We start from the raw sequence: 27769 nt of genomic DNA on the forward strand, positions 1-27769 counted from the left end.
TTCAGGACATAGGCACGGGCAAGGACTTCATGACTAAAACACCAAAAGCAATGGCAACAAAAGCCAAAATTGACAAATGGGATCTAATTAAACTAAAGAGCTTCTGTACAGCAAAAGAAACTACCATCAGAGTGAACAGGCAACCTACAGAATGGGAGAAAATTTTTGCAATCTACTCATCTGACAAAGGGCTAATATCCAGAATCTACAAAGAACTTAAACAAATTTATAAGAAAAAAATCAAACAACCCCATGAAAAAGTGGGCAAAGGATATGAACAAACACTTCTCAAAAGAATACATTTATGCAGCCAACAGACATATGAAAAAATGCTCATCATCACTCTCCATCAGAGAAATGCAAATCAAAACCACAATGAGATACCATCTCACACCAGTTAGAATGGCAATCATTAAAAAGTCAGGAAACAACAGGTGCTGGAGAGGATGTGGAGAAACAGGAACACTTTTACACTGTTGGTGGGACTGTAAACCAGTTCAACCATTGTGGAAGATGGTGTGGCGATTCCTCAAGGATCTAGAACTAGAAATACCATTTGACCCAGCAATCCCATTACTGGGTATATATCCAAAGGATTATAAATTATGTTGCTATAAAGACATATGCACATGTATGTTTATTGTGGCACTATTCACAATAGCAAAGACTTGGAACCAACCCAAATGTTCATCAGTGATAGACTGGATTAAGAAAATGTGGCACATATACACCGTGGAATACTATGCAGCCATAAAAAAGGATGAGTTCATGTCCTTTGTAGGGACATGGATGAAGCTGGAAACCATCAATTTCAGCAAACTATCGCACGGACAGAAAGCCAAACACTGCATGTTCTCGCTCATAGGTGGGAATTGAACAATGAGAACACTTGGACACAGGAAGGGGAACATCACACACAGGGGCCTATTGTGGGGTGGGGGGAGGGGGGAGAGATAGCATTAGGAGATATACCTAATGTAAATGACAAGTTAATGGGTGCAGCACACCAACATGGCACATGTATACATATGTAACAAACCTGCACATTGTGCACATGTACCCTAGAACTTAAAGTATAATAAAAAAAATAATAATAATGAGCCTCTTTTGATCACACTTGAATTTATTCCAATGAGGTGACTTAGAGTGGAGCCCCTACATAACTTCAGGATGGGGCTGGTTACCAGAAAAACCAAATGATTACGGAATTGTAACTTCCAGCCCCATCCACCAGCCTCTGGGAATAGGGGAAAGCTGGAGATTAAGCTCTATAAAAACTCTTGAGCCAGGCATGGTGGTCCACACCAGCAGTCCCAGCTACTTGGGAGACTGAGGCAGGAGGATCCCTTGAATCCAGTAGGTTAAGGCTAGTCTGGGTGACATAGTGAGGCCCTAGTTTTTTCTTGTTTGTTTGTTTTTTGTTTTTTGTTTTTTTGTTAATTTTGAGATGGAGTCTCTCTCTGTTGTCCAGGAGGCTGGAATGCAGTGGCGCGATCTCGGCTAGCTGCAAGCTCTGCCTCCCGGGTTCACGCCATTCTTCTGCCTCAGCCTCCTGAGTAGCTGGGACTACAGGCGCCTGCCACCATGCCCGGCTAATTTTTTTTGTATTATTATTATTATTTTTTTAGTAGAGACGGGGTTTCACCGTGTTAGCCAGGATGGTCTCGATCTCCTGACCTCGTGATCTGCCTGCCTTGGCCTCCCAAAGTGCTGGGATTACAGGCATGAGCCAAAAAACACCATTCTTCCCCTACTGAATTGTAATGGAGAGTTCATTATGAATCAAGCAACTCCATGTGTGGGTCTATTTCTATACTCTTTATTCTGTTGCATTGAGTTCTAGCACCAATTCCACAGTATATTAATATATATACATATATATATTTATCTTTATAAAATATCTGTTTCTGGTAGTGTAAGTCTCCAACTTCTTCAAAATTTTGTTTGCTATTCTAGGTCTTTTGCATTCCATATACATTTTAAAGCCAGCTTTTCAATTTCTGTTTTAAAAAGGCTCGTTGAGATACTGATTAGGATTATAGTTCATCTACAGATCAACATGGGAAGAGCTGACATCTTAACAATACTAAATCTTCCAATCTATTAACATGGTATACCTATTTATTTAGTTCTTTAATTTCCCTCAGCAATGTTCTTATAATTTTCAGAGTAGAGGTCTTGCACATACATCTTTCATTAGATTTATTCTCATGTGATTGAAGTTCTTACTGCTTTTGTAAATTGTGTGTGTATATATATGTGTGTGTGTGTGTGTGTATATATATATATATATATATGTATTATCTATATTTATTTTTAAATCAGGCAGTCTCCCAAAAAGAATAGGTTCAAAGAGATTCTCAGATTATATTTGTAAAATCTTACTTTCAACCGGGTGCAGTGGCTCACGCCTGTAATCCCAGCACTTTGGGAGGCCGAGGTAGGTGGGTCACCTGAGGTCAGGAGTTCGAATCCAACCTGACTAACATGGAGAAACCCCATCTCTACTAAAAATACAAAATTAGCCAGGTGTGGTGGCCCATGTTTGTAATCCCAGCTACTCGGGAGGCTGAGGCAGGAGAATCGCTTGAACCCAGGAGGTGGAGGTTGTGGTGAGCCGAGATTATGCCATTGCACTCCAGCCTGGGCAACAAGAGCAAAACTCTGTCTCAAATTTTAAAAAAAGGAAAAATATTATTTTCCAGGTGTTGTTGCTAGTAATACCTATTATATAGTGTTTTTGTATCCAATTATCTTGCTAAATTCACTTATTCTAATAACTTATCACAGATTCTTTTAGATTTTTAAAAAGATTTGCTATGTATACAGTCATATCATTTGCAAATGAATTATACTTCTTCCTTTACATATCTATATACTGTATTTTTTTTCTGTATGCTGTACATCTCTATTTTCTTTATTTTCTTGCCTAACTGGACTGTCTAAAATCTCCAGTACAATGTAAAGCCGACTGGTGATAGCATACATCCTTGTCTTATTCCCACCCTCAAGGGGAAAGTGATTCAACACTGCATTACCAAGTATAGTATTAGCTGTAGTTTATTTATGGATATCCGTTATTAGATTAAGGCAGTTCTCTATCTCCTTTGCTGAGAGTTTTTATAATAAAAAGATGAATTGTATCAAATGCTTTTTCTGCATCTACTGATGTGTTCGTTTTTATCATTTATTCTGTTAATGTGTCTATTTATATTGATTGAATTTGAACCCTTCATTAAATAAAATTTACAGGAGCCCATTGGTTTGAACTGAACTCCTGCACTAGGCCCAGCACACCAAATCATAATGGAGCCACTCATGCTGAAGGTCCATGCCACCAAGCTGAAACTAAGATCTTTAACTGACCTTCTAAAAAAATGGGGACATAACTTCAGATCAGTGGTGTCAAAAAATACAAATAAAAAATCAGGAGAAGTAATAGCCAAATCCTGAAACAGGCCAAGTTTAGCAGCATGATATGGAAGTCCTCTCTGCTTTGCTCTTTACAAGAAAAGTCACTGGAATCTGAAATAAAGTCAATTAAGATCTTTAAATTTGTTGTAATTTTGGTTTTTGATGCTTTCATAACCAGGATATATCCCACTTGGTCATTAAAGAAAAAAACTTTTTTCTCTCACACACTTAACACAGAATATTTCTGTGAGAAGATGTGGGGAAGTTTTTCCCCACACACCAAAGTATTCTCCAGCAGACACCAACTGGGTGTACTGTAATTCATTTCAATTCTTGCCTGTAATCCCAGCACTTTCGGAGGCCAAGGTGGACAGATCACCTGAGGTCGTGAGTTCGATACCAGCCTGGCCAACATAGCGAAACCATGTCTCTACTAAAAATACAAAAATTAGCCGGGCATGGTGGCGCAGCCTGTAATCCCAGCTACTTGGGAGGCTAAGGTAAGAGAATCGCTTGAACATGGGAGGCAGAGATTGCAGTGAGCCAAAACGGTGTCACTGCACTCCAGCCTGGGAAACAGCAAACTCCATCTCAAAAAGAAAAAACCAAAACCAAAATAATTTCAATTCTTTATCTACTTGGAGTTAGAGTCAAATCCTACAGGTTAATGCTCAATCCCACAAGACTGCCCCCCACTTCAGATGCCAGTCACAGGTAGATTGTCACCTATATTCTGATTAACAAGCCAAAAAACAAGATTCCCATGCCCTCTGCTTGGATTCCATTAATTGGCTATGGTGGCTCACAGAACTCAGGGAAACACTTAAGTTGACTGGCATACTATAAAGGATATTACAAAGGGTACATATGAATAGCCAGATGGAAGAAATGCATAGGGCAACGTATGGGGAAAGGAGTGCAGAGCGTCTATGCCCTCTGTGTTCCACCCAGAAGCTCATCAAATTTTATTCAAGGGTGTCTTTCTAAAAAAAAAAAAAATTTTAAATAGAACCTCACAGCCGGGTGCGGTGGCTCACACCTGTAAAGACCTAGAATAGCAAACAAAATTTTGAAGAAGTTGGAGACTTACACTACCAGAAACAGATATTTTATGAAGATAAATATATGTGTATATATATTAATATACTGTGGTATTGGTGCTAGAAATCAATGGAACAGAATAGAGAGTACAGAAATAGACACACACATAGAGTTGCTTGATTTATAATGAACTCTCCATTACAATTCAGTAGGGGAAGAATGGTGTTTTTTGGCTCATGCCTGTAATCCCAGCACTTTGGAAGGCAGAGGCGGACGGATCACGAGGTCAGGAGTTCGAGACCAGCCTGGCCAACATGGTGAAACCCTGTCTCTATTAAAGATACAAAAAATTAGCCAGACGTGGTGGTGTATGCCCGTAATCCCAGCTACTCGGGAGGCTGAGGCAGGAGAATCATCTGAACCTAGGAAGTGGAGGTTGCAGTTAGCCAAGATTGCGCCACTGCACTCCAGCCTGGGCGACAGGGCAAGATTCCATCTTAAAAAAAAAAAAAAAAAAAGTGGTCGGGCGCGGTGGCTCATTCCTGTAATCTCAGCATTTTGGGAGGCAGAGGTGGGCGGATTCCGAGGTCAGGAGATCGAGACGACCATCATGGCTAACATCATGGCTAAACCCTGTCTCTACTAAAAGTACAAAAAGAAATTAGTGAGGCGTGGTGGCAGGCACCTGTAGTCCCAGCTACTCGGGAGACTGAGGCAGGAGAATGGTGTGAATCCGGGAGGCGGAGCTTTCAGTGAGCCGAGATTGCGCAACTGCACTCCAGCCTGGGCGACAGAGTGAGACTCCGATTTCATACTATACAAAAGATTAGAGGTAGATAATAGACCTTAATATGCTGCTTCCCAGGTAATATGAAAAGTAAACAATATGAAAGGTAAACAATAAAGCTTTGAGCAACAAAATAAGGTAAAAATTGAACAAATCAAAGTATAAAGTAAAAACATAAAATACTGCATGTTCTCTCCTATAAGTGGGAGTTGAGTACATTGAGTACACAGACACAAAGAAGGGAAAAACAGACACTGGGGCCTACTTGAGGGTGGAGGGTGGGTGGAGGGTGAGGATCAGAAAACTACCTATCCGGTTCTACGCTCGTCAGCTGGGTGACACACAATTTACCTATGTAACAAACCTGCGCATGTACCCCTGAACATAAAAGTTTAAAAAACAAAGTACAAACATGTTCATACAGGTCAGGTGTGGTATATAATTACTCACATCCGTAATTCCAGCACTTCGGAAGGCCAAGGTGGGCGGATCACCTAAGGTCAGGAGTTTAAGACCAGCGTGGTCAACTTGATGAGAGCTCAGTTTTGCAAAAATACAAAAATTAGCCAGGCAAGGTAGTGTGCACCTGTAGTCCCAGCTACTCAGGAGGCTGAGGCAGAAGAATCGCTTGAACCTGGGAGGCAAAGTGACAGTGAACCAAGATTGCAACACTGCACTCCAGCCTGGGTCACAGAGCAAGAATGTCTTAAAAAACAAACAAAAAGAACAAAAAAACCAAACATGTTCTTTTTTTTTTTTTTTTTTTTTTTTTTTGAGACGGAGTCTCGCTCTGTCGCCCAGAGTGCAGTGGCCGGATCTCAGCTCACTGCAAGCTCCGCCTCCCAGGTTCACGCCATTCTCCTGCCTCAGCCTCCCGAGTGGCTGGGACTACAGGCGCCTGCCACCTCGCCCGGCTAGTTTTTTGCATTTTTAGTAGAGACGGGGTTTCACCGTGTTAGCCAAGATGGTCTCGATCTCCTGACCTCGTGATCCGCCCATCTCGGCCTCCCAAAGTGCTGGGATTACAGGCTTGAGCCACCGCGCTCGGCCCATATTGTTATAAATAAATGGGAGGGAGAAGGAAGAAATCCTCCTTACAGAAGAATTCCAAACAATATGGACAGGTAGATAGTTCTCGCACCCCTTGAGAGTGGGCTGGAATTAGTGATGACTTCTAAAGAGAGTATGGAAAGAGTAGAATAGTAACTTTACGGTGGAGAAACCAGGCTAACGCTGCCTTAACCAAGTGATCAAGGTTAATATTACTAGCAACAAGTCAAGTTGATACTATCTACCTATAATATTGTGTCTGGAGTTGGCCGCTTCTGGTGGGTTCTTGGTCTCTCTGACTTTAAGAATGAAGCTGCGGACCTCCGCGGTGAGTATTATAGCTAAGCTGGCATGAACCCAAAGAGTGAGCAGCAGCAAGATTTATTGTGAAGAACAAAAGAACAAAGCTTCCGCAACCGGGAAGGGTAACCGACCGGGTTCACACTGCTGCCCGGGGACGGTGTGGCGGGTCACCAGCTTTTATTGCCTTATTTGTCCCCGCCCAGGTCCTGCTGATTGGCCCATTTTAGAAGGTGCTGATTGGCGCATTTTACAAACCTCTAGCTAGCCACAGACCGCTGACTGGTGCATTTTTACAGAGCACTGATTGGTGCATTTTACAAACCACTAGCTAGCTACAGAGTGCTAATTGGTGTGTTTTTTTTGTTTGTTTGTTTTGAGATGGAGTCTTGCTCTGTTGCCCAGGCTGGAGTGCAGTGGCGCAGTCTCCACTCACTGCAAGCTCTGCCTCCCGGGTTCATACTACTCTCCTGCCTCAGCCTCCTGAGTGGCTGGGACTACAGGTGCCCGCCACCAGGCCTGGCTAATTTTTTGTATTTTTAGTAGAAACAGGGTTTCACGGTGTTAGCCAGGATGGTCTGGATCTCCTGACCTCGTGATCCACCCACGTCAGCCTCCCAAAGTGCTGGGATTACAGGTGTGAGCCACCGTGCCCGGCCTGATTGGTGCATTTTAAAATCCTCTTGTAAGACAGAAAAGTTTGCCGAGTCCCCACCTGACCCAGAAGTCCAGCTGGCTTCACCTCTCAATATGATGTGCTGAGTATACTTTACTTATGTGGTATTCTTCCCTAAAAAATATAACCACAGTCTAATCATCAAAAAAAATCAAACAAATCCAAATTGAGGGATTTTTTTTTTTTTTTTTTTTTTTGAGACGGAGTCTCGCTCTGCCGCGCAGGCTGGAGTGCAGTGGCTGGATCTCAGCTCACTGCAAGCTCCGCCTCCCGGGTTCACGCCATTCTCCTGCCTCAGCCTCCCGAGTACCTGGGACTACAGGCGCCCGCCACTGCGCCCGGCTAGTTTTTTTGTATTTTTTAGTAGAGACGGGGTTTCACCGTGTTAGCCAGGATGGTCTCGATCTCCTGACCTCGTGATCCGCCCATCTCGGCCTCCCAAAGTGCTGGGATTACAGGCTTGAGCCACCGCGCCCGGCCCAAATTGAGGGATATTCTACAAAATATCTGACTGCTACTCCTTGAAACTGTCAAGGTCATGAAAAACAGAAAAAGACTGAGAAACTGTCATTGACCAGGGGAGACTAAGGAGACATAATAACTAATGACAAAATACAATATGGCATCCTGGATGTGATCCTAGAACCCAAAAACTACATTAGTAGACAAACCAATGAAATCCAAATAAAGCCCAGAGTTTAGTTAATATTGATTTACTGATGCTGGTTTCTTAGTTTTGACAAATGTGTCATGGTATTGTAAGATGTTAACATTAGGGGAAGCTGGGGAAGGGGTATATGGGAACTCTCTGGACTATCTTTGCAACTTTTCCGTAAATCTAAAATTATTCCCAAATATATACACTATTATCTTTTGATACAGGGTCTCACTCTGTAGCCTAGGCTGGAATGCAGTTGAGGTAGATCAGGTAGGATGGTCACAGCCTCACTTAAAGGGGAACAAGATACTTGCCAAACAGACAGATGGAGAGAACAGCTGGATGCTGCACAACCCGCCTCAGGAACTCGTGGTCAGAACATCCTGCTGCAAGGAGGAAAAAGAGCAAAAGGGGACAAATCCTCCAGCTTGCACAGGCACAGAAACCCTTGGTCAGTGTCTTTAGGCTGACCTATACTCATTTTAACAGTAAAAACACTCCCCGGGGTGGAGAATTACTCTCAAATTCTTTTGTGCACCAAAGTCAAGAACTTGAATCAGTCCACCACCAACACCATGGAGCCATCACAGTTCACTGCAGCCTCCTTCTCCCTGGTCAAGCGATCCCCTCACCTAAGCCTCCAGAGTAGTTGGGACTACAGGTGTGCACCATCGCGTCTGGCTATTTAAAAAAGTTTTTGGTAGAGAAGAGGTCTTGCTATGTTGCCCAGGCTGGTCTTGAACTCCTGAGCTCAAGTACTTCTCCAGCCCCAGTCTTCCAAAGTGCTGGGATTACAGGCATGAGCCACCGTGTCTGGCCAAAATATGTATTTCAAAAAAGACTGACTAAATCTCCAACTCTCATACATTGTTGTGGTGGTATAAACGGTACATTTATTTTGGAAAACTGAGTTGCTTACCCTATGACTCAGCAGTTCTATTCTTGGGTCTCTATCCCAGAGAAACCAGTGCAGTTTTATTAATAGCCTAAAACCAGAAACAAATGTCCACTAGCCAGAGAATACTGATACATTCAACCATACAAATTATAGAGACACGTTGAGCTAAAGAAACCAAACACAAGAGTACATACTCGGCTGGGTGCGGTGACTCAAACCTGTAATCCCAGCACTCTGGGAGGCCAGGAGTTCAAGATCAGCCTGGGCAACACAGTGAGAGCCTCCCATCTCTATAAAAATTTTAAAAATTAGCCAGGTGTGGTGGCATTCACCTGTAGTACTAGCTACTCAGTCGGCTGAGCCCAGAAATTCGAGATTATGGTGAGCTATTTTTGTGCCTCTGAACTCCAGCCTGGGCAAGAGAGCAAGATGCTGTCTTTTTTTTTTTTTTTTTTTGAGTCAGGAGTATCACCGTGTCGCCCAGGCTGGTCAAGAACTTCTGGTCTAAAGCTGTCTCTTTAAAAAAAAAAAAAAAAAAAAAAAAAAAGGGAGCTGGGCTTGGTGGCTCATGCCTGTAATCCCAGCACTTTGGGAGGCTGAGGCAGGCGGATCACATGAGCTGAGGTGTTTGAGACCAGCCTGGGTAACATGGCAAGACCTTATCTCTACAAAAAATATACAAAAATTAGCTGGGTTTGGTGGTGTGTCCCTGTAGTCCCAGCTACTTGGGGAGCTGAGGTAGGAGGATCACTTGAGCCCAGGAGGTCGAGGCTGCAGTGAGCCAAGATGGCACCACTGCACTCCAGCCTGGATGACAGAGACCCTCTCTCTCTCAGAAAAAGTGTATACTGTGAGTCCATTTATATGAAATTCTTGGAAGGACAATACTAATGGATGGTGATTTTGTAGAGTAGTACTCACTTCCACAACAGTGACAGTAACTTACACTTGTTACTGTACACTTGAACCTGTACACTTAAGGTTAGTGTACTTTAAGCCTCAAATTTAAAAAAAAAAAATCTAGTAAAAGTTTGCCATTTCAACAATTTAATTAATTAATTAATTTATTTATTTAGAGATAGAGTCTTGCTCTTGTTACCCAGGCTGGAGTGTCATGGCGCGATCTTGGCTCACTGCAACCTCCGCCTCCTGGGTTCAAGCGATTCTCCTGCCTCGGCCTCCTGAGTAGCTGGGATTACAGGCGCCTACCACCACGCCCGGCTAATTTTTGTGTTTTTAGTAGAAAAGGGGTTTCATCATGTTGGACAGACTGGCCTCGAACTCTTGACCTCAGGTGATCTGCCCACCTCGGCCTCCCAAAGTGCTGGGAATACAGGTGTCAGTCACCGCTCCTGGCCTCAACCAATTTTATTTATTTTTTAATGGAGTCTCGCTCTGTCACCCAGGCTGGAGTGCAGTGGTGTGATCTCAGCTCACTGCAACCTCCACCTCCCGGGTTCAAGCAATTCTCCTGCCTCAGCTGGCCAAGTAGCTGGGACTATAGGCACATGCCACCACGCCCAGCTGATTTTTGTATTTTTAGTAGAGACAGGGTTTCCCCATGTTGGCCAGGCTGCTCAAACTCCTGACTCAGGTGATCCACCTGCCTTGGCTTCCCAAAGTGCTGGGATTACAGGCATGAGGCACCGCGCCCGGCCTCAACCATTTTAAAGCGTACAATTCAGTGGCATTAGGTATATGCAGAATGCCATGCAACCACCACCACTTTCCATTTCCAGAACTTTATCATCCCAAAGAGAAACTCCCTTCCCCTCCTGCTCAGTCCTTGGTAATCTATATTCTACTTTGGATGGATCCGCCTAATGTAGCTACATTACAATAGTGTTCCTATGTACTTTGAAGCCAGAATGGCAGAGAAAGAAAATGGTAAGGAAACAGCTTCTTGAGATATTTGGCTGTGAATATAGTGTATGTGGTAGGTGGAGGGGATGAGGGTGGGGTTTTGGCTTTATGTTTTAAGAAGGTTGTAATTTGAACTTAAGAGTCAAAGTTGAGAGTTCCCAGGTCAGAAGGAAGTTGAATAATTGAGGCCTGCAAAGGCATGGTAAGATCAGCAACTGTGTTTTGGAGTGGGGAGAAGGGGACACTGGAATTGAAGTTTGGGGGAAGTTTATGAAGGGAATCGTTTGCCAGGATAAGTTTTAAACTTTAATAATATCACCACCAGGATGTGAGTACCTTTGCTAGGCACTGGGTTAGGTACTGGACATAATTCTCTTTTATAACCACCCAGCAAGACAGGCATTATTGGTATGAACTTAGTTAATTCATACTTTTTTTTTTTGAGACGGAGTCTTGCTGTGTTGCCCAGGCTGGAGTGCAATGGCACCATCTCGACTCACCGCAACCTCTGCCTTCCAGGTTCAAGAGATTCTCCTCCCTCAGCCTCCTGAGTAGCTGGGACTACAGGCACACGCCACCACACCCACCTAATTTTGGAATTTCTAGTAGAGACAGGGTTTCACCATGATGGTCAGGCTGATCTCAAACTCGACATCATGATTCACCCACCTCAGCCTCCCAAAGTACCAGGATTACAGGCTCACGTGAGCCACCGGCACCCAGCCTGTTTATAGCAGTTTTACTGGTATGAATTTAGTTTGAGAATTTGCCAAAGACCAGTTTTTAGTGGATAGGCTCAAAATATTTGAAACATAACCAACTTTGTGAACTCTGTACGAGAAGGCAAACAATTGTGGCCCTTTAAGCCCGGGTTGGAGTGTTACTGGCTTCACTGGGTGTCTCTGGGCAGCCTTAAAGATGCTGAAGGGTGGGGGTGGGAGGGCTTGGTGAAGAAATTAGGAGGTGCAGAAAGAACAGGAGATGGCCAAAGTCAGCCTAGTTTGGTTAAGAAAAAAATTTGGCCATGTCTTTGGTAAACCAGTGGGGAAGCCTGTCATGGACTTCAGGCCATGGACTCAAGGATCTATGGGACCAGGCCTAGGATTGGCTGTGCAAAGTAAACAGCAGGCAGATAATCATGCTTAAGAGTGCAGGTAGGGCTGGGCGCAGTGGCTCGCACCTGTAATCCCAGCATTTTGGGAGGCTGAGGCGGGTGGGTTACTTGAGGTCAGGAGTTTGAGGCCAGCGTGGCCAACTGGGCAAAACCCCACCCGACTCTATTAAAAATACAAAAATGGCAGGGTATGGTGGCTCATGCCCGGCCTCAGCACTTTGGGAGTCTGAGGCAGGCGGATCACGTGAGGTTAGGAGTTGGCCAACATGGGGAAACCCCACCTCTATTAAAAATACAAAAATTAGCTGGGCATGGTAAGGGGATGGGGCGCCTGTAATCCCAGCAACTCAGGAGGCTGAGGCAGGAGAATCGCTTGAACCCAGGCAGTGGAGGTTGTGGTAAGCAGAGATCACACTACTGTACTGGGCAATAGAGTAAGCGAGACTGTCTCAAAAAAAAAAAAAAAAAAAAAAAAGGCCAGTTGCGGTGGCTCACACCTGTAACCCCAGCACTTTGGGAGGTCAGGGTGGGCGGATCATGAGGTCAGGAGATGACACCATCCTGGCTAACATGGTGAAACCCTGTCTCTTAAAAATTAGCCAGGCGTGGTGGCACGTCCCTGTAGTCACAGCTACTCGGGAGGCTGAGGCAGGAGAATTGCTTGACCCGGGAGGAGGAGGTTGCAGTGAGCCGAGATCACGTCACTGCACTCCAGCCTAGGTGACAGAGTGAGGCTCTGTCTCCAAAAAAAAAAAAAAAAAAAGTGCAGGGAGAACACAGGCAGCAAGTGGCCAAAGACCTGGTGAAACCACTGCTACAAATGGGCAGCACCCTCAGGAGACTAGCCAATGCTCTTCGGAGACAGAGGGACTAGCCACAGGGCTCTTAAAGATTAGCAGAAAAATATTCTAGATTAAGTCAGAATATCTTGGACTTGTTAACTAAATTAGTTCAATAATGATCAACTAACATATCTAGGTTAAAAGGTTATTTTCATTCCTCAGTGTTACAGTCAGAATATTTACAGAAATATTTATTTTAAAAGTAGACTTAAAAAAAAAAGTAATTTAAAGCTCCAAGGTGTATTGTTTCATGTAGGTGTTACTGCTACCTATACTTTCACCCCATTTATTAAGCCCAAAACACTTCAAGCAACTTCAGGTTCATAAATTAATAAGGAGGTACAGAAGCCCAACCAGGATGGGACAGAATGTGTTCCAGGTTGGAAGGGGACAGCATGGCTCCTCAATGGTCTTGTACGGAACACGTGTGCTGTACTGTAACGAAGATTTTCTTCCTGAAAATCTGAATGTGACCTTTTAGATCCTCTGGTTGTTGGTTTAGTCTCCGGATTATAATGGTGTGCTGGAATCAGGTGGTTGACTAGAAGGTCAATCCAAGCTCCTAGGCCCCCCTCTCTTGTAGGCCTCAATTATCCACCTGTGAGGCTCAGGAGGGCTGACCAACCTGAAGGTTGGGAAAACTTGCTTAAATGAGGAATTGCCATTTCAGCATAAACTGTCCTTAATTCTACTGTAGAAATTGCTTTCATTTCTGGAGATGGTGAGTCCCAGAAGATCATGGCCAAGATGATATCCTAAGTGGCTTCCTCTGAGAGTTTATGCCCAAGAGGGAGCCATCTGGCCACTTGCTTCTTCTTACATTTCTAATAGCTGCTCCATTTCCTTAAGGGCTGTTGTTAAATCATTTACTTGATTGTTACATAAGGTTTGCTGTTCTAGGAATCGGACTCTTTCTTCTTTCATCTCCAGCTTTACCTTTAAGGCCTGCATGGAAAGACATTCCAAAGGAAAACAACACATACACAAAACTCTTGACTAACAGGAAACACAATACCCACATTATGCTCCTTTCCACTAAGGAAGACCGCTGGAGTATCAACAGAGACTGTATCTTCTATTTTAGATTTTGCTTCTACGTGCTGGTTTTAGGAATTGTCCCCCTAGTAGTAGAGAGGGACTAGACTCCTGTATCTCTAGGTTTGGGGCAATATCCCATGATTCATCCAAGCAATCTGAAGCAGTCCAGACCAAAGAATCTGTGTTTACTACAGGTCTCCTCCTCAAGTCATCAAGTTTCCATAGAAAGGATTACATACAGTTCCCAATTCCCAACTCTGAGCAACCTACTGTGTTACACATTGCCTCATGCCTTGGCAATGTGAACATTTCTAAGAGGCCTCGCTAACAGAAAGAAAAAAAAAATTGGTGGAAAAAACTGCTAAAAAATCCAAATGAAGACTTGGAATATAGTTAATAGTAATGTACTGATGTTGGTCTCTTTTTTAAAAAAAATTTTTTCCTGCCGGGCGCAGTGGCTCACACCTGTAATCCCAGCACTTTGGGAGGCCAAGGCAGGTGGATCACCTGAGGTCAGGAGTTCGAGACCAGCCTGGCCAACACGGTGAAACCCTGTCTCTACTAAAAATATAAAAATTAGCCAGGCGTGGTCGCAAATGCCTGTAATCCCAGCTACTCGGGAGGCTGAGGCAAGAGAATCTCTTGAGTCCGGGAGGTGGAGGTTGCAGTGAGCCGATTATCATGCCATTGCACTCCAGCCTGGGGGTAAGAGCGAGGCTTTATCTCAAAAAAAAAAAAAATTTCTATTTTTAGAGACATAGTCTCACTGTCACCCAGGCCGGAGTGCAGTGGCATGATCACAGCTCACTGCAGCCTTGCCCTCCTGGGCCCAAGTGGTCTTCTCGCCTCAGCCTCCTGAGCAGCTGGGACTACAGGTATGCACCATCTCTCTCTCTCTCAAAAAAAGTATATACTGTGAGTACCTTTGCTAGGCACTGGGTTAGGTATTGGACATAATTCTCTTTTATAACCACCCAGCAAGATAGGCATTATTGGTATGAACTTAGTTTATTCATACTTTTTTTTTTTTTTTTTTTTTTGAGACGGAGTCTTGCTGTGTTGCCCAGGCTGGAGTGCAATGGCACCATCTCGACTCACTGCAACCTCTGCCTTCCACCACACCTGGCTATTTTCTAAATTTTATTTTGCAGAGATGGGATCTCGCTATGTTTCCCAGGCTGGTCTCAAACTCCTGGCTTCAAGTAATCCTTCTACCTCAGCCTCCCAAAGTGCTGGGATTACAGGCATGAGCCACCATGCCTGGCTGATTTCTTAGTTTTGACAAATGTACCAGGATAATGTAAGATGTTACTGTTGGGGGTTGGGGGAGGGAGTGCATCAAGAAGAATAGCTAATAGATGCTGGGCTCAATACCTAGGTGATGGGATGATCTGTGCAGTAAACCACCATGGCACATGTTTACCTTGTAACAAACCTGCACACCCTGTCCATGTACCCCTGAACTTAAAAGTTGGAAATTAAAAAAAAAAAAAAAAAAAGTATCAGGGTAAATTTTCTGTATTATCTTTGTAACTTTCCTATAAATCTAAAATTATTTAGCAAGTTTATTAAAAATAAAAAGAAAAACAGGAAAGAAATCTACCTATCGTGGTAGGAAATGGTCAGGGTGATGTCTGCCTCTCACCTGTAACTCCTCCATCTGCTTTTTGGCTGTTTCATTAAAAAGCTTCAGCTCCTCTTGCAAAGTTTCTAACAGCAACTAAGAGGAAAGTACAATGTAGTAAACAAATCTTCATATAAAACCAGACCTGCATTAGATGATGGCTAACATCCCTTCCACACAGTTCTCAACAAAGGAGTCAGGAAATTTGATACAGTATAGAACAGAGGAACCAGAAAGCTCTCTCTACAGGTTTACCTATCACGTGTTTTAAATTTTCTTTTTTCTTTTTTTTTTTTCTTTTTTTTTGAGACAGAGTCTCGCTCTGTCGCCCAGGCTAGAGTGCAGTGGCCAGATCTCAGCTCACTGCAAGCTCTGCCTCCTGGGTTGACACCATTCTCCTGCCTCAGCCTCCCGAGTAGCTGGGACTACAGGCGCCCGCCACCTTGCCCGGCTAGTTTTTTGTGTTTTTTAGTAGAGACGGGGTTTCACTGTGTTAGCCAGGATGGTCTCGATCTCCTGACCTCGTGATCCACCCGCCTCAGCCTCCCAAAGTGCTGGGATTACAGGCGTGAGCCACCGCGCCAGGCCCCACGTGTTTTAAATTTTCAATTCAGACTTACCTATATTTGTAAGCACAAAGCTACCTTTCAAGTAAAATATGCTATTTTGAGTGCATGTTCCATTTCTCTTTTCTACCATCGCAGATAATCAAAGGTTGTTTCTTGGGGTTTATGGAACATATAGCAGAGACCTTCTTAGATTTACAGAGACCCACAGTCACTCAGCCCTTGTACCCTTTCGCACCCATTCCCTCACCATAGAGTCCATGTGATCGGTAGTAGATTCTTGTCGTGATGCCAGGGTCTCACTGCCTAAAGCTGACGGATACAACAAAGTCAACTTCACTTAGGGAACTACACACTTTAAACAAAAAAAAATAAAAACCCTCCATGAACAAGTACAGAAATATTCATGAGGGGAATTTCTCTTAAGTGTCTAATCCCAGACTTTCTCCCAAGTTTTCACCTTGGCAGGGTCACCCACATCTGCCCTGCAGAACTGCATTTTATCTCCTTTCAATCTAGGTTTGGATATGGCCAAAAATTCTGTATACTTTCTCCTTAGGTCAGTGGACAATTTGTCCAAAGGAAATGTATAGGTTGGATTTTTTTGGTTTTGTTCACAATTTAAGAGCCTTTCAGGCCTTAAAAATTATTACTTTTGGTAATATCACATGCATGTAATAAATTAAAATCATACAAAATATTTATGGTGTCAGGTGTGGTGACGCATACCTGTAGTCCCAGCTACTCAGAAGGATTGCTTGAGCCCAGGAGTTGGAGGCCAGCCTGGGCAACATAGCGAGATCCCATCTCAAAAAAAAAAATTTAAATTTAAAAACATGTATTTTACAGTGACTATAAAGAATATCCCAGGTCGGGCATGGTGACTCATGTCTGTAATCCCAGTACTCTGGGAGGCTGAGGCAGGCAGATCACTTGAGGTCAGGAGTTTGAGACCAGCCTGGCCAACATGGCGAAACCCTGTCTCTACTAAAAATACAAAAATTAGTTGTGTATAGTGGTACATGCCTGTAATCCCAGTTACTCACGAGGCTAAGGCACGAGAATCACTTGAACTCAGGAGGAGGAGGTTTCAGTGAGCTGAGATCACGCCACTGCACTCCAGCCTGGGCAACGGAGTGAGACTCCATCTCAAAAAAAAAGAAGAATATCCTCACCTGTAACCTAAAGATTAACCAGTAACATTCAAAGTCAGTATTCCTTAATACAAAAAGGCCTGGGCCCATTTCCTGGGCATTCTCTAGCTCTTTGACTCAGGCTGAGGCCCTCTTACAGTCTTTGGACAATTCTTTCTACTGCTCTCTTTGCTACAGATTCTGCTCTCTGGGGGACAGGGTAACAGTAGTCATTTTTTAGTCACTGTAATTCTGCTGATTAGCCAGGTTTAAGAATGCTTGAAGTAGTATTTTCTGTCTCTTCCCATTTGAGAAGTTACTAGTATGCTTGCGAGGAAGAACATGTTCAAACAAAATGTTCCTTTCAAGCACACTAGTAACTTTCCCAAATGGGAAGAGACAGAAAATATTCTCCCTTGAAAGGAACAAAATATTTCTCATCTACTTGCAAGGTCATACCTGTTGGCATAAAGTGTTCAGGTAAGAAAGAGATAACCTTCTCTCTATATAATCCTCTGAAATTCTATTGGCCAGGCAAAAATCAACATCACATGAAAACAAACAGAAGCCTTCCAAAATCTTTAGGGCTTTACTGAAGTAACCCCTGCACTTACTGGGCCAGCTGATGCCATGCTGCCAAGATCAACCCAGGAAGGGACACATGAACCGATCCCTTCAAAGACAGCTAGCTGTGTGCTCTTACCTGGATCAAGGCCCTTGCTCTCCAAAATTGCCAAACAGTTGTCCCGAAACTTCTCCAGCAGCTCTACCTTTTGGGTCAGGTCCTTCAGCTCTCCCTGTTGGAGCACCGCACAGACAGATCAGGAACTGTCCCAATCCCTAGGGGTGGTCGCCCTTTCTTGCCCTTGCTCTTGGACAGCCATAGCAAAAGCCTGTTTTTTTTTTTTTTTCCTGCCCTTGGGCATTTGTGCATTAACAAGCTTGCTCACCCAAGGGGCCATCCATCAGGATTCCATGTGCATTGCCCAGTGGCAGCTGGTAACAGAGCTCTGGTGGGTCTCTTACCTGAGTTTCAGTCAACTTCTGGTGCAACTGCTTGTTGACGGCTTCTAAGAGCTGGTTCTTGTCCTTGAGCTCGTCCTCTGATTTTTGCTTACTCAGTGGTTTGTAGCTGTAATAACAGTTGTACTTACATGAAAAGACAAAAGGGTTAAGAGCATGGCCTACACCAGGCGCAGTAGCTCACGCCTGTAATCCCAGCACTTTGGGAGGCTGAGGTGGGCAGATCACCTGAGGTCAAGAGTTCAAGACCAGCCTGACCAACATGGAGAAACCCTGTCTCTACTACAAATACAAAAATTAGCTGGGCGTGGTGGCGCATGCCTGTAATCCCAGTTATTTGGGAGGTTGAGGCAAGAGAATCGCTTGAACCTAGGAGGTGGAGGCTGTGGTGAGCTGAGATTGCACCATTGCACTCCAGCCTGGGCAACAAGAGCAAAACTCCGTCTCAAAAAAAAAAAAAAAAAAAAAAATGGCCTACAGAGTTACACAAACACGTCCTGTTCCTATCCTGGCTATTTACACAGTGGTTATGACCTTCAGTGAGTTGCATAAGCTCCCTGAGGCCCTGTTTCCTCATTTTGGCAATTAGGACAATACCTACATCTCATAGTATTATTATTAATAAGAGAGAAAACCCATGTGCATTTCTTAGCCCAGTAGCTGGGCTGATATGTAATAAAATAATCTAATGTTTATCATCTAATAAACTCTAATATCACCAATATTAGAGTTTTTTCTTTTTTCTTTTTTTTTTTTTTGAGATGGAGTCTCGCTCTGTCGCCCAGGCTGGAGTGCAGTGGCGCTATCTGGGCTCACTGCAAACTCTGCCTCCCGGGTTGACGCCGTTCTCCTACCTCAGCCTCCCAAGTAGCTGGGACTACAGGCACCTGTCACCACACTCGGCTAATTTTTTGTATTTTTAGTAGAGACAGGGTTTCACTATGTTAGCCAGGATGGTCTCGATCTCCTGACCTTGTGATCTGCCTGCTTCAGCCTCCCAAAGTGCTGGGGTTACAGGCGTCAGCCACTGCGCCGGGCCTAGAGTTTTTTCTTAACGTTCTCAGTCTTTTTGTTTTGTTTTGTTTTTTTGAGATGGAGTCTCCCTCTGTCGCCCAGGCTGGAGTGCAGTGGCCAGATCTCAGCTCACTGCAAGCTCCGCCTCCTGGGTTTCCGCCATTCTCCTGCCTCAGCCTCCGGAGTAGCTGGGACTACAGGCGCCCGCCACCTCGCCCGGCTAGTTTTTTGTACTTTTTAGTAGAGACGGGGTTTCACCGTGTTAGCCAGGATGGTCTCAATCTCCTGACCTCGTGATCCGCCCGTCCTGGCCTCCCAAAGTGCTGGGATTAAGGCTTGAGCCACCGCGCCCGGCCTCAGTCTTTATTGCTAGTATTTTGTCTTCAAAACTTTTTTATTTTTTTAAGTCAGAGTCTCGCTCTGTCACCTAGGCTGGAGTGCAATGATGTGATCTTGGCTCACTGCAACCTCTGTCTCTGGGAATGAAGTGATTCTCCCGCCTCAGCCTCCTGAGTAGCTGGGATTATAGACATGCGCCACCACGCCCGGCTAATTTTTGTATTTTTAGTAGAGATGGGGTCTCATCATGTTTCCCAGGCTGGACTCGAACTCCTAACCTCAGGTTATCCACCAGCCTTGGCCTCCCAAAGTGTTGAGATTATAGGCATGAGCCACTGTGCCCTGCTATCTTCAAAACTCTTAGGATAAGCCCAAATAATAGATCTGGAACTAAAACCTATTTGTACAGACTTTTCAGCGTATTATTTCTATTTCTGATAGTGCAAAACTTCGAAGCTAGCCTCAAAGATGAGAGATGAACCTTCTCTCCCGGATTTCACCACCAGAATCTTCATCTCGAGATCACTAACTACAGGCAGCCCTTCCTCTCCTGAAGGCTTCACCCTCCTGTTGATGGGCCATAGCTAAGTGTGATTTCTGATCAACAGTGGTCCTGGCGTGGAGTCCAAAAAGCTCTTGCTTGAGACTCAAGATAGTAGCACCACTGATTCTTGCACTGACAATGGTTCTTACACCTAGCTGTGCCTCACCCCTGAAAATTCCACGCAGGTTCCTGAGGTGGAACCCAGACCCTAACACAGTAAACAAGTCCCACGAATGATTCTGATGCAGAAACAAGGATTGAGATCCACTACCCTAGAATAGTGGCCAAGTTGATTTACCCTGATGCTCACCCTTTTCTGACATTCCTTCTGGTGGTGGTATCAGTAGCTTTCATTTGCCTAGGAGGGCAGAAACAAAGAAATGAATCAGAGACTCATAGTACTGTTAAGTGTGCAGTGAACAGGCAGAACAAAGAACTTGAGTTTCTGAGGAAAGAACCAGGGATGACATACAAGGCAAATGGCACAAGCTTGAGAGCTCTGAGGGATTATGCATTATTGTTTCAGCACAGACTATTGAAAAGGCTTATTAGTAGCAACGGGGCATGACCCCGACCACCCCAACATCCTGACAGAGCTGCTCCTCTCAAGATGGCGTGGCTATCTCATGTCAACCTCACTCACCTGGGAACTGAATGCTGGCTGGGGACACACACACACACTACGCTAGGGCTGGACTGTGGTCAGACCAGCAACCTAGGGTAACAACTAGTCCCCACCCCACATGACTACTCCTCAGGGTTGGCGTATGACTACAGTGCTGCCATTTGTATCCTCAGAGCAAGCGATGAAAGAGGAAAGAACACCTCTCATAGGCCTGGCTGTGTCTCTTCAGAAAGATCAACCCAGAGGGTTCTGGCAAAGAGCTCAGGAATGCTGCATAGCTCTGGGCCACTGACTGAAGGCCAGTTGTTCAGGAGCCTTGTATTCCCCAAAATCCTGTTTTCTAATTCTTTGTATTGATCAATTTCTAGGAAGATGTTCTAACTGGATACTAATGATGCGTTCTCACCCATTCTCTCGTCTCAGTTTGGTGATTTTTGTAACATCATTCTCTGGACCTCCTGAATGAAGCTGTTTGGAAACATCGACTTCTTTGGACCTAACAGGTAACAGACTCTTAGAAGTGGCCCGAGTTTGTGTGTCTGCAAAGGAAAACGAGAGGTAAAACTTCTGGCATCGTGAGCCGACAGCTGCAACCCTATAACAAACAGAGCCCCATTCTAAGTTGTCATAAATCTTTACTGTATTTTAAAAAATATTATTAATTTTTTGAGACAGAGTCTCGCTCTGTGGCCCAGGCTGGAGTACAGTGGTGCGATCTTGGCTCACTGCAACCTCTGCCTCTTGGGTTCAAGAGATTCTCCTGCCTCAGCCTCCTGAGTAGCTGGACTACAGGCACCTAAAATATGTTTTAAAATAAAATTTAAAAAATAGAGACAGGGTTTCACTATGTTGCCCAGCCTGGCCTCGAACTCCTGGGTTCAAGCAATCCTCCTGCTGTGGCCTCCCAGGCGTGAGCCACCACGCCTGGCCAAATCTTTATTTTCATTCTGGCAAATTTCAACATGTGATATTAATTCAAAAGAATAAAACTTCCAGGCTAATTGGCAATAAAAACCAAAATTCTTTAAATGGACAGTACAGTGTGTTTGAGGGTAGCCAAAAGTTTCATTGAACTGAAAGGTGGAGGCTGTAAAAGTGAACATGGAGATGGACACCAGCAGAGAGCAGGGTGGAAGTAAAACACGGCTGAATCCTTGTACCATCTCGTTAAGCAACTCCAAGCACGCTGCACACTCTCCTAAGGCATGACTGAGCTGCTCTGAGTTTTTTTAAATTGTTACTTCGTTCTTTTTCCCAGAATATCTTCCTAACCACTCTAAGACATCTTTGTGTCCCCATCACCTAGAAGAATATTTGGCATATGAACAGGGGTTCAATAACTGCTTGTTGAATAAATCAAACACTTCACAGTTGCATAGGTTGTTTCACAGACCGTCTCTAAACCACCTGTCTGGTCCCTTCCTCTTCCATGCTGACTGCCTCTACCACCAGCTCTTTCGTTTACCCTTCGTTAAGTTTAGAGTTTCCCTATTAGGCATTCTAATCTGATCTTCTTGCCAGATAACCAGAGAAATGGCCCTGCCATAACACTCTTCTTCCCCAAAGGTGAGAATTTTCCTTCATCCTTGTGCCAGCTCCCCAACCACACAGTCCATCATTCATGTTCTACAGCAAATTCAAGTAACTTATCTGGAGTTAAAAGCACCCCCACCCTCACATGCAGGCTTTTCTGGACTCATTCTCACTTTGTTCACTGTAAAATGGCCCCTTTAAGCTTGACCTAACTTAAGAGCCATTACAATCAAATCAAATTGAAGAAATGCGGTACAAATGAGGTATTAAAAGGGTTCTTTTTGAGGTGTCTGTCTGAAGTAAAAAGTAACCTTGGAGAAATATCATCTTCTCCTCTCTCAAGTATTAGCAAGTTATAAACAACAAATCTACTCCATGTAAAATGGAATTAACAGTCGATTGATCAAAATTAACACTCTTCATTGACTAGAATTGGTTCCAATAATTCGTATTTGCTAAAACCTAAGGATTGCAATGTAGGAAAAACTTAGTAGGATTTCACAAAGCTGTCTCCTAAAAATGGGAGACACTGGGAGGGGAACTGGATGGCTGGTGTCAAGGAAGGGAAGGAAACTTGTTTATCATTGTATATGGTTTTCCAACTTTTTTTTTTTACATGTGCATAAATTACTTATCCAGCCCATGCTCAAAATCAAAACAAAAAACCTGGGAGGCAGCCTAAAAATTTGAAACTGTTCCAGTTACATATGATCATAAAGCTGGGACAGAGATGTAAACCCAAGAGATGAACACTCGCAGCTTGGCTGAGAGAGCTAGTCACTGCCCACTGACTGAGGGCACTGCATCTAAGGGAAAGACACAGCAAGCAGCTGAGACCTGGCTCCAGTTCTTCCAGCAACTCCTAGTCCCCGCTGGTGCCAGGATTACCATTCAGGTGTTCTGTGGCTACACAAGACAACAAACAACCCATTAAGCCTTTGGAGAAAAGCCTATTTACTTCAGAGCTCAATCCTGCCAAGGTTTATGTACCAGCTGAGTGGAATCATCTGGGAAGAGATCATAAATAGCTACTCCACAATCTCCCGCAACAGTTTTCTGATGTCTGAAGCTTATTCTGTACTATAATCTCTAGATTAGGCAGTTTCCCGACTGCAAACCCCATGAGATGACTTTGAACCACAAGCAAAGCAACACAAAGCAGATGGCAAAGCAATTAAAAACTCTATTTTTAATCATGTCTGTCTCTTCGCCCAAGTTTCTCAAATACTTTGCCTAGGTCTAACCCCTCTCTCCCACTTCACTCAACAAACGTGTATTGAGAATGTGGTAATTCTCAATAATTATCTCGAGAAACACGGCGCAGATGTAAAGGTGAACAAAGAACCCTAAGCATTCCACTTCTCAAATGATTCTCCTCTTTCCTCCCTGAAAACAAACCCAATCCCTCAAGATGACCCAAGTCTGGAAATAAGACGGATAACCGGTTAGAAGGGGATTCCTAGCTTAATGGGAATAACATTGTACAATAACCAACAACTTAAATCTAACTGATGAATACAGTACATACGCGGGCAGAAAAATGCAGAGCAGGTCTAAAATCCTACCACATGGCCCTTCCCCTAACTCCCATCATAAACCTACACACCCTGGTTATAGGGCGCTCGCAGGTTTTCAGGGCCGGCGGGACACCCTCCCAGTGCCCACGCCACCCATTGGATCTCCACACTCCCGGGACCATCCCCGGCCGGGCCGCAGTGCCCCGGGCGCGGCGTGGGCACTCACCTGCGGGCTGGCCGCCGCTCAGCGCAGAGGCGGGCTGCAGGCTATACACTGTCTTAACCACACTGGTCATCGTAACGAGGCGGCACGGCTGAACTCTGGAAGGTACAGGATGAATGTTACCCAGCGCTGGACTACTGGGCCCGAGAGTGGTGGGCTTGGGGATAGCGCGACCCGACAGGCCTCGGCTCGGGGTTGGAAAAGAGAAAATCCTCCTTTCCCAGCTCTTTCCATCCTTCCTCCCATCCAGCCCAGTCCCTCGCCCCGGGAGAGCCGAACCCAGGAGCCCGCCGGTCCTGCCCGCAGTCCTTGTCGCTCTCTTTCAAAAGATGCCCTGAAGCAACTGTCGCGCCGCCTGCCAAGTTGGCCGCCTCGGTTTCAAATGGAAACTTCCGGTAGCTGGGCGGAAGTGGGTGGGAATCGCACTCCGTAGAAAGCCATGTTGTACGGAACATTCTGTTCCCTGGCGGGGGTTCGGGAGCCGCCATGCTGTACGGAAGGTTCTCTCGGAGGCCAGAGGCAGACCTAGCGAAAGGTGTTGTAGCCCCCAGGTCTGGGCGGAGGAGGAGGGTGATGCAATTTGTAGGCTTGAATGGAGCTAATGAGCTACCAGCGTCATATTCCGGGATGGAGACGCAAACGTGGCCACATTAAGGGTCCGTGTCACAATCCTCTTTATTTAGTTTGGGATTGTTAGGGATATTGCCAGGAGCACAGGTTATTTGGATGAAAACTACACATTACAGGAGGAGAGTGGCAGGTGAAGCTTGAAGAAAAGGACCTATGGGCTGAGATACCTGAGGCACCTACCTGAGGTCCTAATTTTAATAGTACTTACCCAGATTTTAAGTAGCGATTCAAAGCTACTCCTAATAAACAGGGTAGTTTGCATCATTAAATGCACTAGTTCATTCATTTCATCCAGCATTTATTGAGCACTTCCTGATTACCCAGCAGTGTTCTCAGTGGGTGGGAGGGACTGAGGGAGAGCAAATATCAAGATTGACCTTGGCTCTGCCCTCCTGGAGTTTACGACTTAGGAAACAGACAGTGAACAAATAATCACCTGAATAAATATATATTTACGGATTGTGGTGAAATTGTGAAGAAGGCTGGCCGCAGTGGCTCACAGCTGTAATTTCAGCACTTTGGGAGGTGGAGGCGGGTGGATTGCTTGAGTCCAGGAGTTCAAGAACAGCCTGGGCAACATAGTGAAACCCCATCTCTACAAAAAATACAAAAATTAGCCGGGCGTCGTGGCATGCTCCTGTAGTCCCAGCTACCCTGGAGGCTGAGGTAGGGGGATTGTGTGACCCCCGGGGGGCAGAGGTTGCAGTGAGCTGAGATTGCACCACTGCACTCCACCCTGGGTGACAGAGCATGATCTCAAAAACCAAACCAAAACACACACACACACACACACACACACACTCACACACAATGAAGAGAAAGTACAAAATCCTATAAGATAGAAAAGCAGGGAAACTTAGATTATATTGGGGGCTCAGGGAAGACCTCTCTGAGATGATATTCGATTAAGGAAGGAGGAGAGGGAGTTAATCATTGGGGAAAGGGGAAAATGCAAAGTCCCAAGGCAGAAATGGGTTCTTCCCTAGGCACAGAAAGATAGGAAGAGAGTGGTACAGATAAAACTGGAGAAATAAGAAGTCAAAAGACAAATTTTACAGGCTAAGGTATAGAGATTAGATTTTATCTAAAACTAATGGAAAGTCACTGAAGCATTATAGCAGGAGAGTGTCATCCAATTTATATTTTATTTTACTGTATTTTATTTTTTTGAGACAGGGTCTCACTCTGTTGCCCAGGCTGGAGTGCAATCATAGTTCACTGCAACCTTGAACTCCTGGGTTCAGGAGATCCTCCCACCTTAGTCTCCTGAGTAGCTAAGACTAAAGGTTAAAGGTGCATGCCACCAGGCCCAGCTACTTTTTGTAGAGATGGGGTCCTGCTATGTTGCCCAGGCTGGTCTTAAACTCCTGGCCTCAAATGATCCTCCCACCTCAGCCTCCCAACAGACATGAGCCACTGTACCTGACTCAATTTATATATATATATTCTTTTTTTTCTTTCTTTCCTTTTTTTTTTTTTTTTTTTGGAGACGAAGTCTCATTCTGTTGCCCAGGCTGGAGTGCAGTGGTGTCATCTCGGCTCAGCTCACTGCAACCTCCGCCTCCTGAGTTCAAGCGATTCTCCTGCCTCAGTTTCCCAAGTAGCTGGGATTACAGGCGCTGCTACCATGCTTGGCTAATTTTTTATATTTTTAGTAGAGACGGGGTTTCACCATGTTGGCCAGGCTGGTCTCAAACTCCTGACCCCAGGTGATCTGCCCGCCTCGGTCTCCCAAAGTGCTGGGGCAGGCGTGAGCCACCGCGCCCAGCCCTTTTTCTTTTCGAATAATTGGGCTTGAATAACTGTGAGGACAGAGCCACTATTTTCTGCTGGGGAAATTGAGAATTCAGTTCTGAACGTGGAAAACCAGACATATCTTTGAGGCATTCCAGTGGGGTGGTCATGTAGGCAATTGGAAATACAGGCCTTGAGCCCAGAAGAGAGCCTGGATTGGAGATACACTCTTGGGAGTTATTGACATATGAATGTACTTAAAATTTTGATATTTAGGAGTTCGAGACCAGCCTGGCCAACACGATGAAACCCTGTCTCTGCTAAAAATACAAAACAATGGCCGGGCACAGTGACTCATGCTTGTAATCCCAGCACTTTGGGAGGCTGAGGTGGGATCACTTGAGGCCAGAAATTCGAAACCAGACTGGCCAACATGGTGAAATCCCATCTCTACTAAAAATAGAAAAATTAGCCAGGCATGGTGGTGCATGCCTGTAATCCCAGCTACTCGGGAGGCTGAGGCAGGAGAATGACTTGAACCTGGGAGGTGGAGGTTGCAGTGAGCCGAGATGGTGCCACTGCACTCCAGCCTGGGTGACAGAGCGACACTCTGTCTCAAACAAAATAAAATAAAACAAAACCTTGATATTTGATGAGATCAAGGGAAGAAGTGTGCAGAGAGTCTTTGGGCCAAGGACAGGGACACCAGCATTTTGAAGTTGCAATGCTAATAAGGTGCTTGCCAAGAAACCTGATAAAGAGGTGCCAGAGAGGTGAGAAGAGAACAAAAAAAGGGTGGTGTTCCAAAATCTAAGGAGGAAGTGGCAAGCTGCTGAAGGAGGGAGTGGTGAACTATTGAAAATAGTTGACTTTCTAACTCCGCTGCTGCCATGGCTCCTGCGAAAAAGCTTGTGGCGAAGGGGGACAAAAAAAAGAAGCGGGTTCTGAAGTTCACTCTTGATTGCATCCACCCTGTAGAAGATGGAATCATGGATGCTGCCAATTTTGAGCAGTTTTTGCAAGAAAGGATCAAAGTGAAGGAAAAAGCTGGGAACTTTGGTGGAGGGGTGGTAACCATCGAAAGGAGCAAGAGCAAGATCACCGTGACATCTGTGGTGTCTTTCTCCAAAAGGTATTTGAAATATCTCACCAAAAAATATTTGAAGAAGAATAATCTATGTGACTGGTTGCGCGTAGTTGCTAACAGCAAAGAGAGTTATGAATTACGTTACTTCCAGATTAACCAGGACGAAGAAGAGCAGGAAGATGAGGATTAAATTTCATTTATCAGGAATATTTTGTATGAGTTCTTGAATAAAACTTGGGAACCAAAAAAAAAAAAAATAGTTGAAAGGGCAAGTAGAATGAGAATGAAAAGCATCCAATGAATTTAGCAACAGAGAAGTCATGATGAGTCTAGCAAGAGGAATGCTGGTGGAGCGTTTGCAGTGGCAGTCACATGGGCATGGGTTGAAGAGTACGTGGGAGATGAGGAAGCAGAGATGGCAGGTGTAACTCCAGGAGTCTGTTGCAAAAAAAGCAGAGCAACTGGGCAGTAACTGGAGATGGGTTATGGGGGTCAA

The 27769-nt window shown here is 44.7% G+C and overlaps 1 protein-coding gene and 1 pseudogene across 2 annotated transcripts; one reads left to right on the forward strand and one right to left on the reverse strand.

Moving 5' to 3' along the window:
• Positions 1 to 12884: 12884 nt before the first annotated feature.
• On the reverse strand, positions 12885 to 24426 carry LOC105492279 (kinetochore localized astrin (SPAG5) binding protein). Of its 2 annotated transcripts, XM_011759321.3 has the most exons (9): positions 24102 to 24426; positions 23826 to 23920; positions 20956 to 21088; positions 20235 to 20282; positions 18031 to 18136; positions 17708 to 17801; positions 16122 to 16183; positions 15327 to 15401; positions 12885 to 13588 (listed from the first exon to the last, which is right to left on the reverse strand). In XM_011759321.3, exons 1-9 carry the CDS (start codon positions 24308 to 24310, stop codon positions 13460 to 13462), a joined length of 951 nt encoding a protein of 316 aa, XP_011757623.1. In that variant the 5' UTR covers positions 24311 to 24426; the 3' UTR covers positions 12885 to 13459. The 2 variants fall into 2 exon arrangements, with proteins under 2 accessions (XP_011757623.1, XP_011757626.1); XM_011759324.3 differs by lacking the exon at positions 16122 to 16183.
• Positions 24427 to 27061: 2635 nt separating this feature from the next.
• LOC105492295 (large ribosomal subunit protein eL22 pseudogene) lies at positions 27062 to 27523 on the forward strand (annotated as a pseudogene).
• The last annotated feature ends 246 nt before the right edge of the window (positions 27524 to 27769 follow it).

Source organism: Macaca nemestrina, chromosome 7 (assembly GCF_043159975.1).
Source record: "Macaca nemestrina isolate mMacNem1 chromosome 7, mMacNem.hap1, whole genome shotgun sequence".
NCBI lineage: Eukaryota > Metazoa > Chordata > Mammalia > Primates > Cercopithecidae > Macaca > Macaca nemestrina.

Coding starts and splice junctions, on each gene's coding strand:
- LOC105492279 (XM_011759321.3), bottom strand. CDS start 24,310: ATGGCGGCTCCCGAACCCCCGCCAGGGAACAGAATGTTCCGTACAACA. Junction 21,089..23,825: donor GAGCGGCGGCCAGCCCGCAG/GTGAGTGCCCAC, acceptor TTTCCTTTGCAG/ACACACAAACTCGGGCCACT. Junction 20,283..20,955: donor AAACTGAGACGAGAGAATGG/GTGAGAACGCAT, acceptor CTGCCCTCCTAG/GCAAATGAAAGCTACTGATA.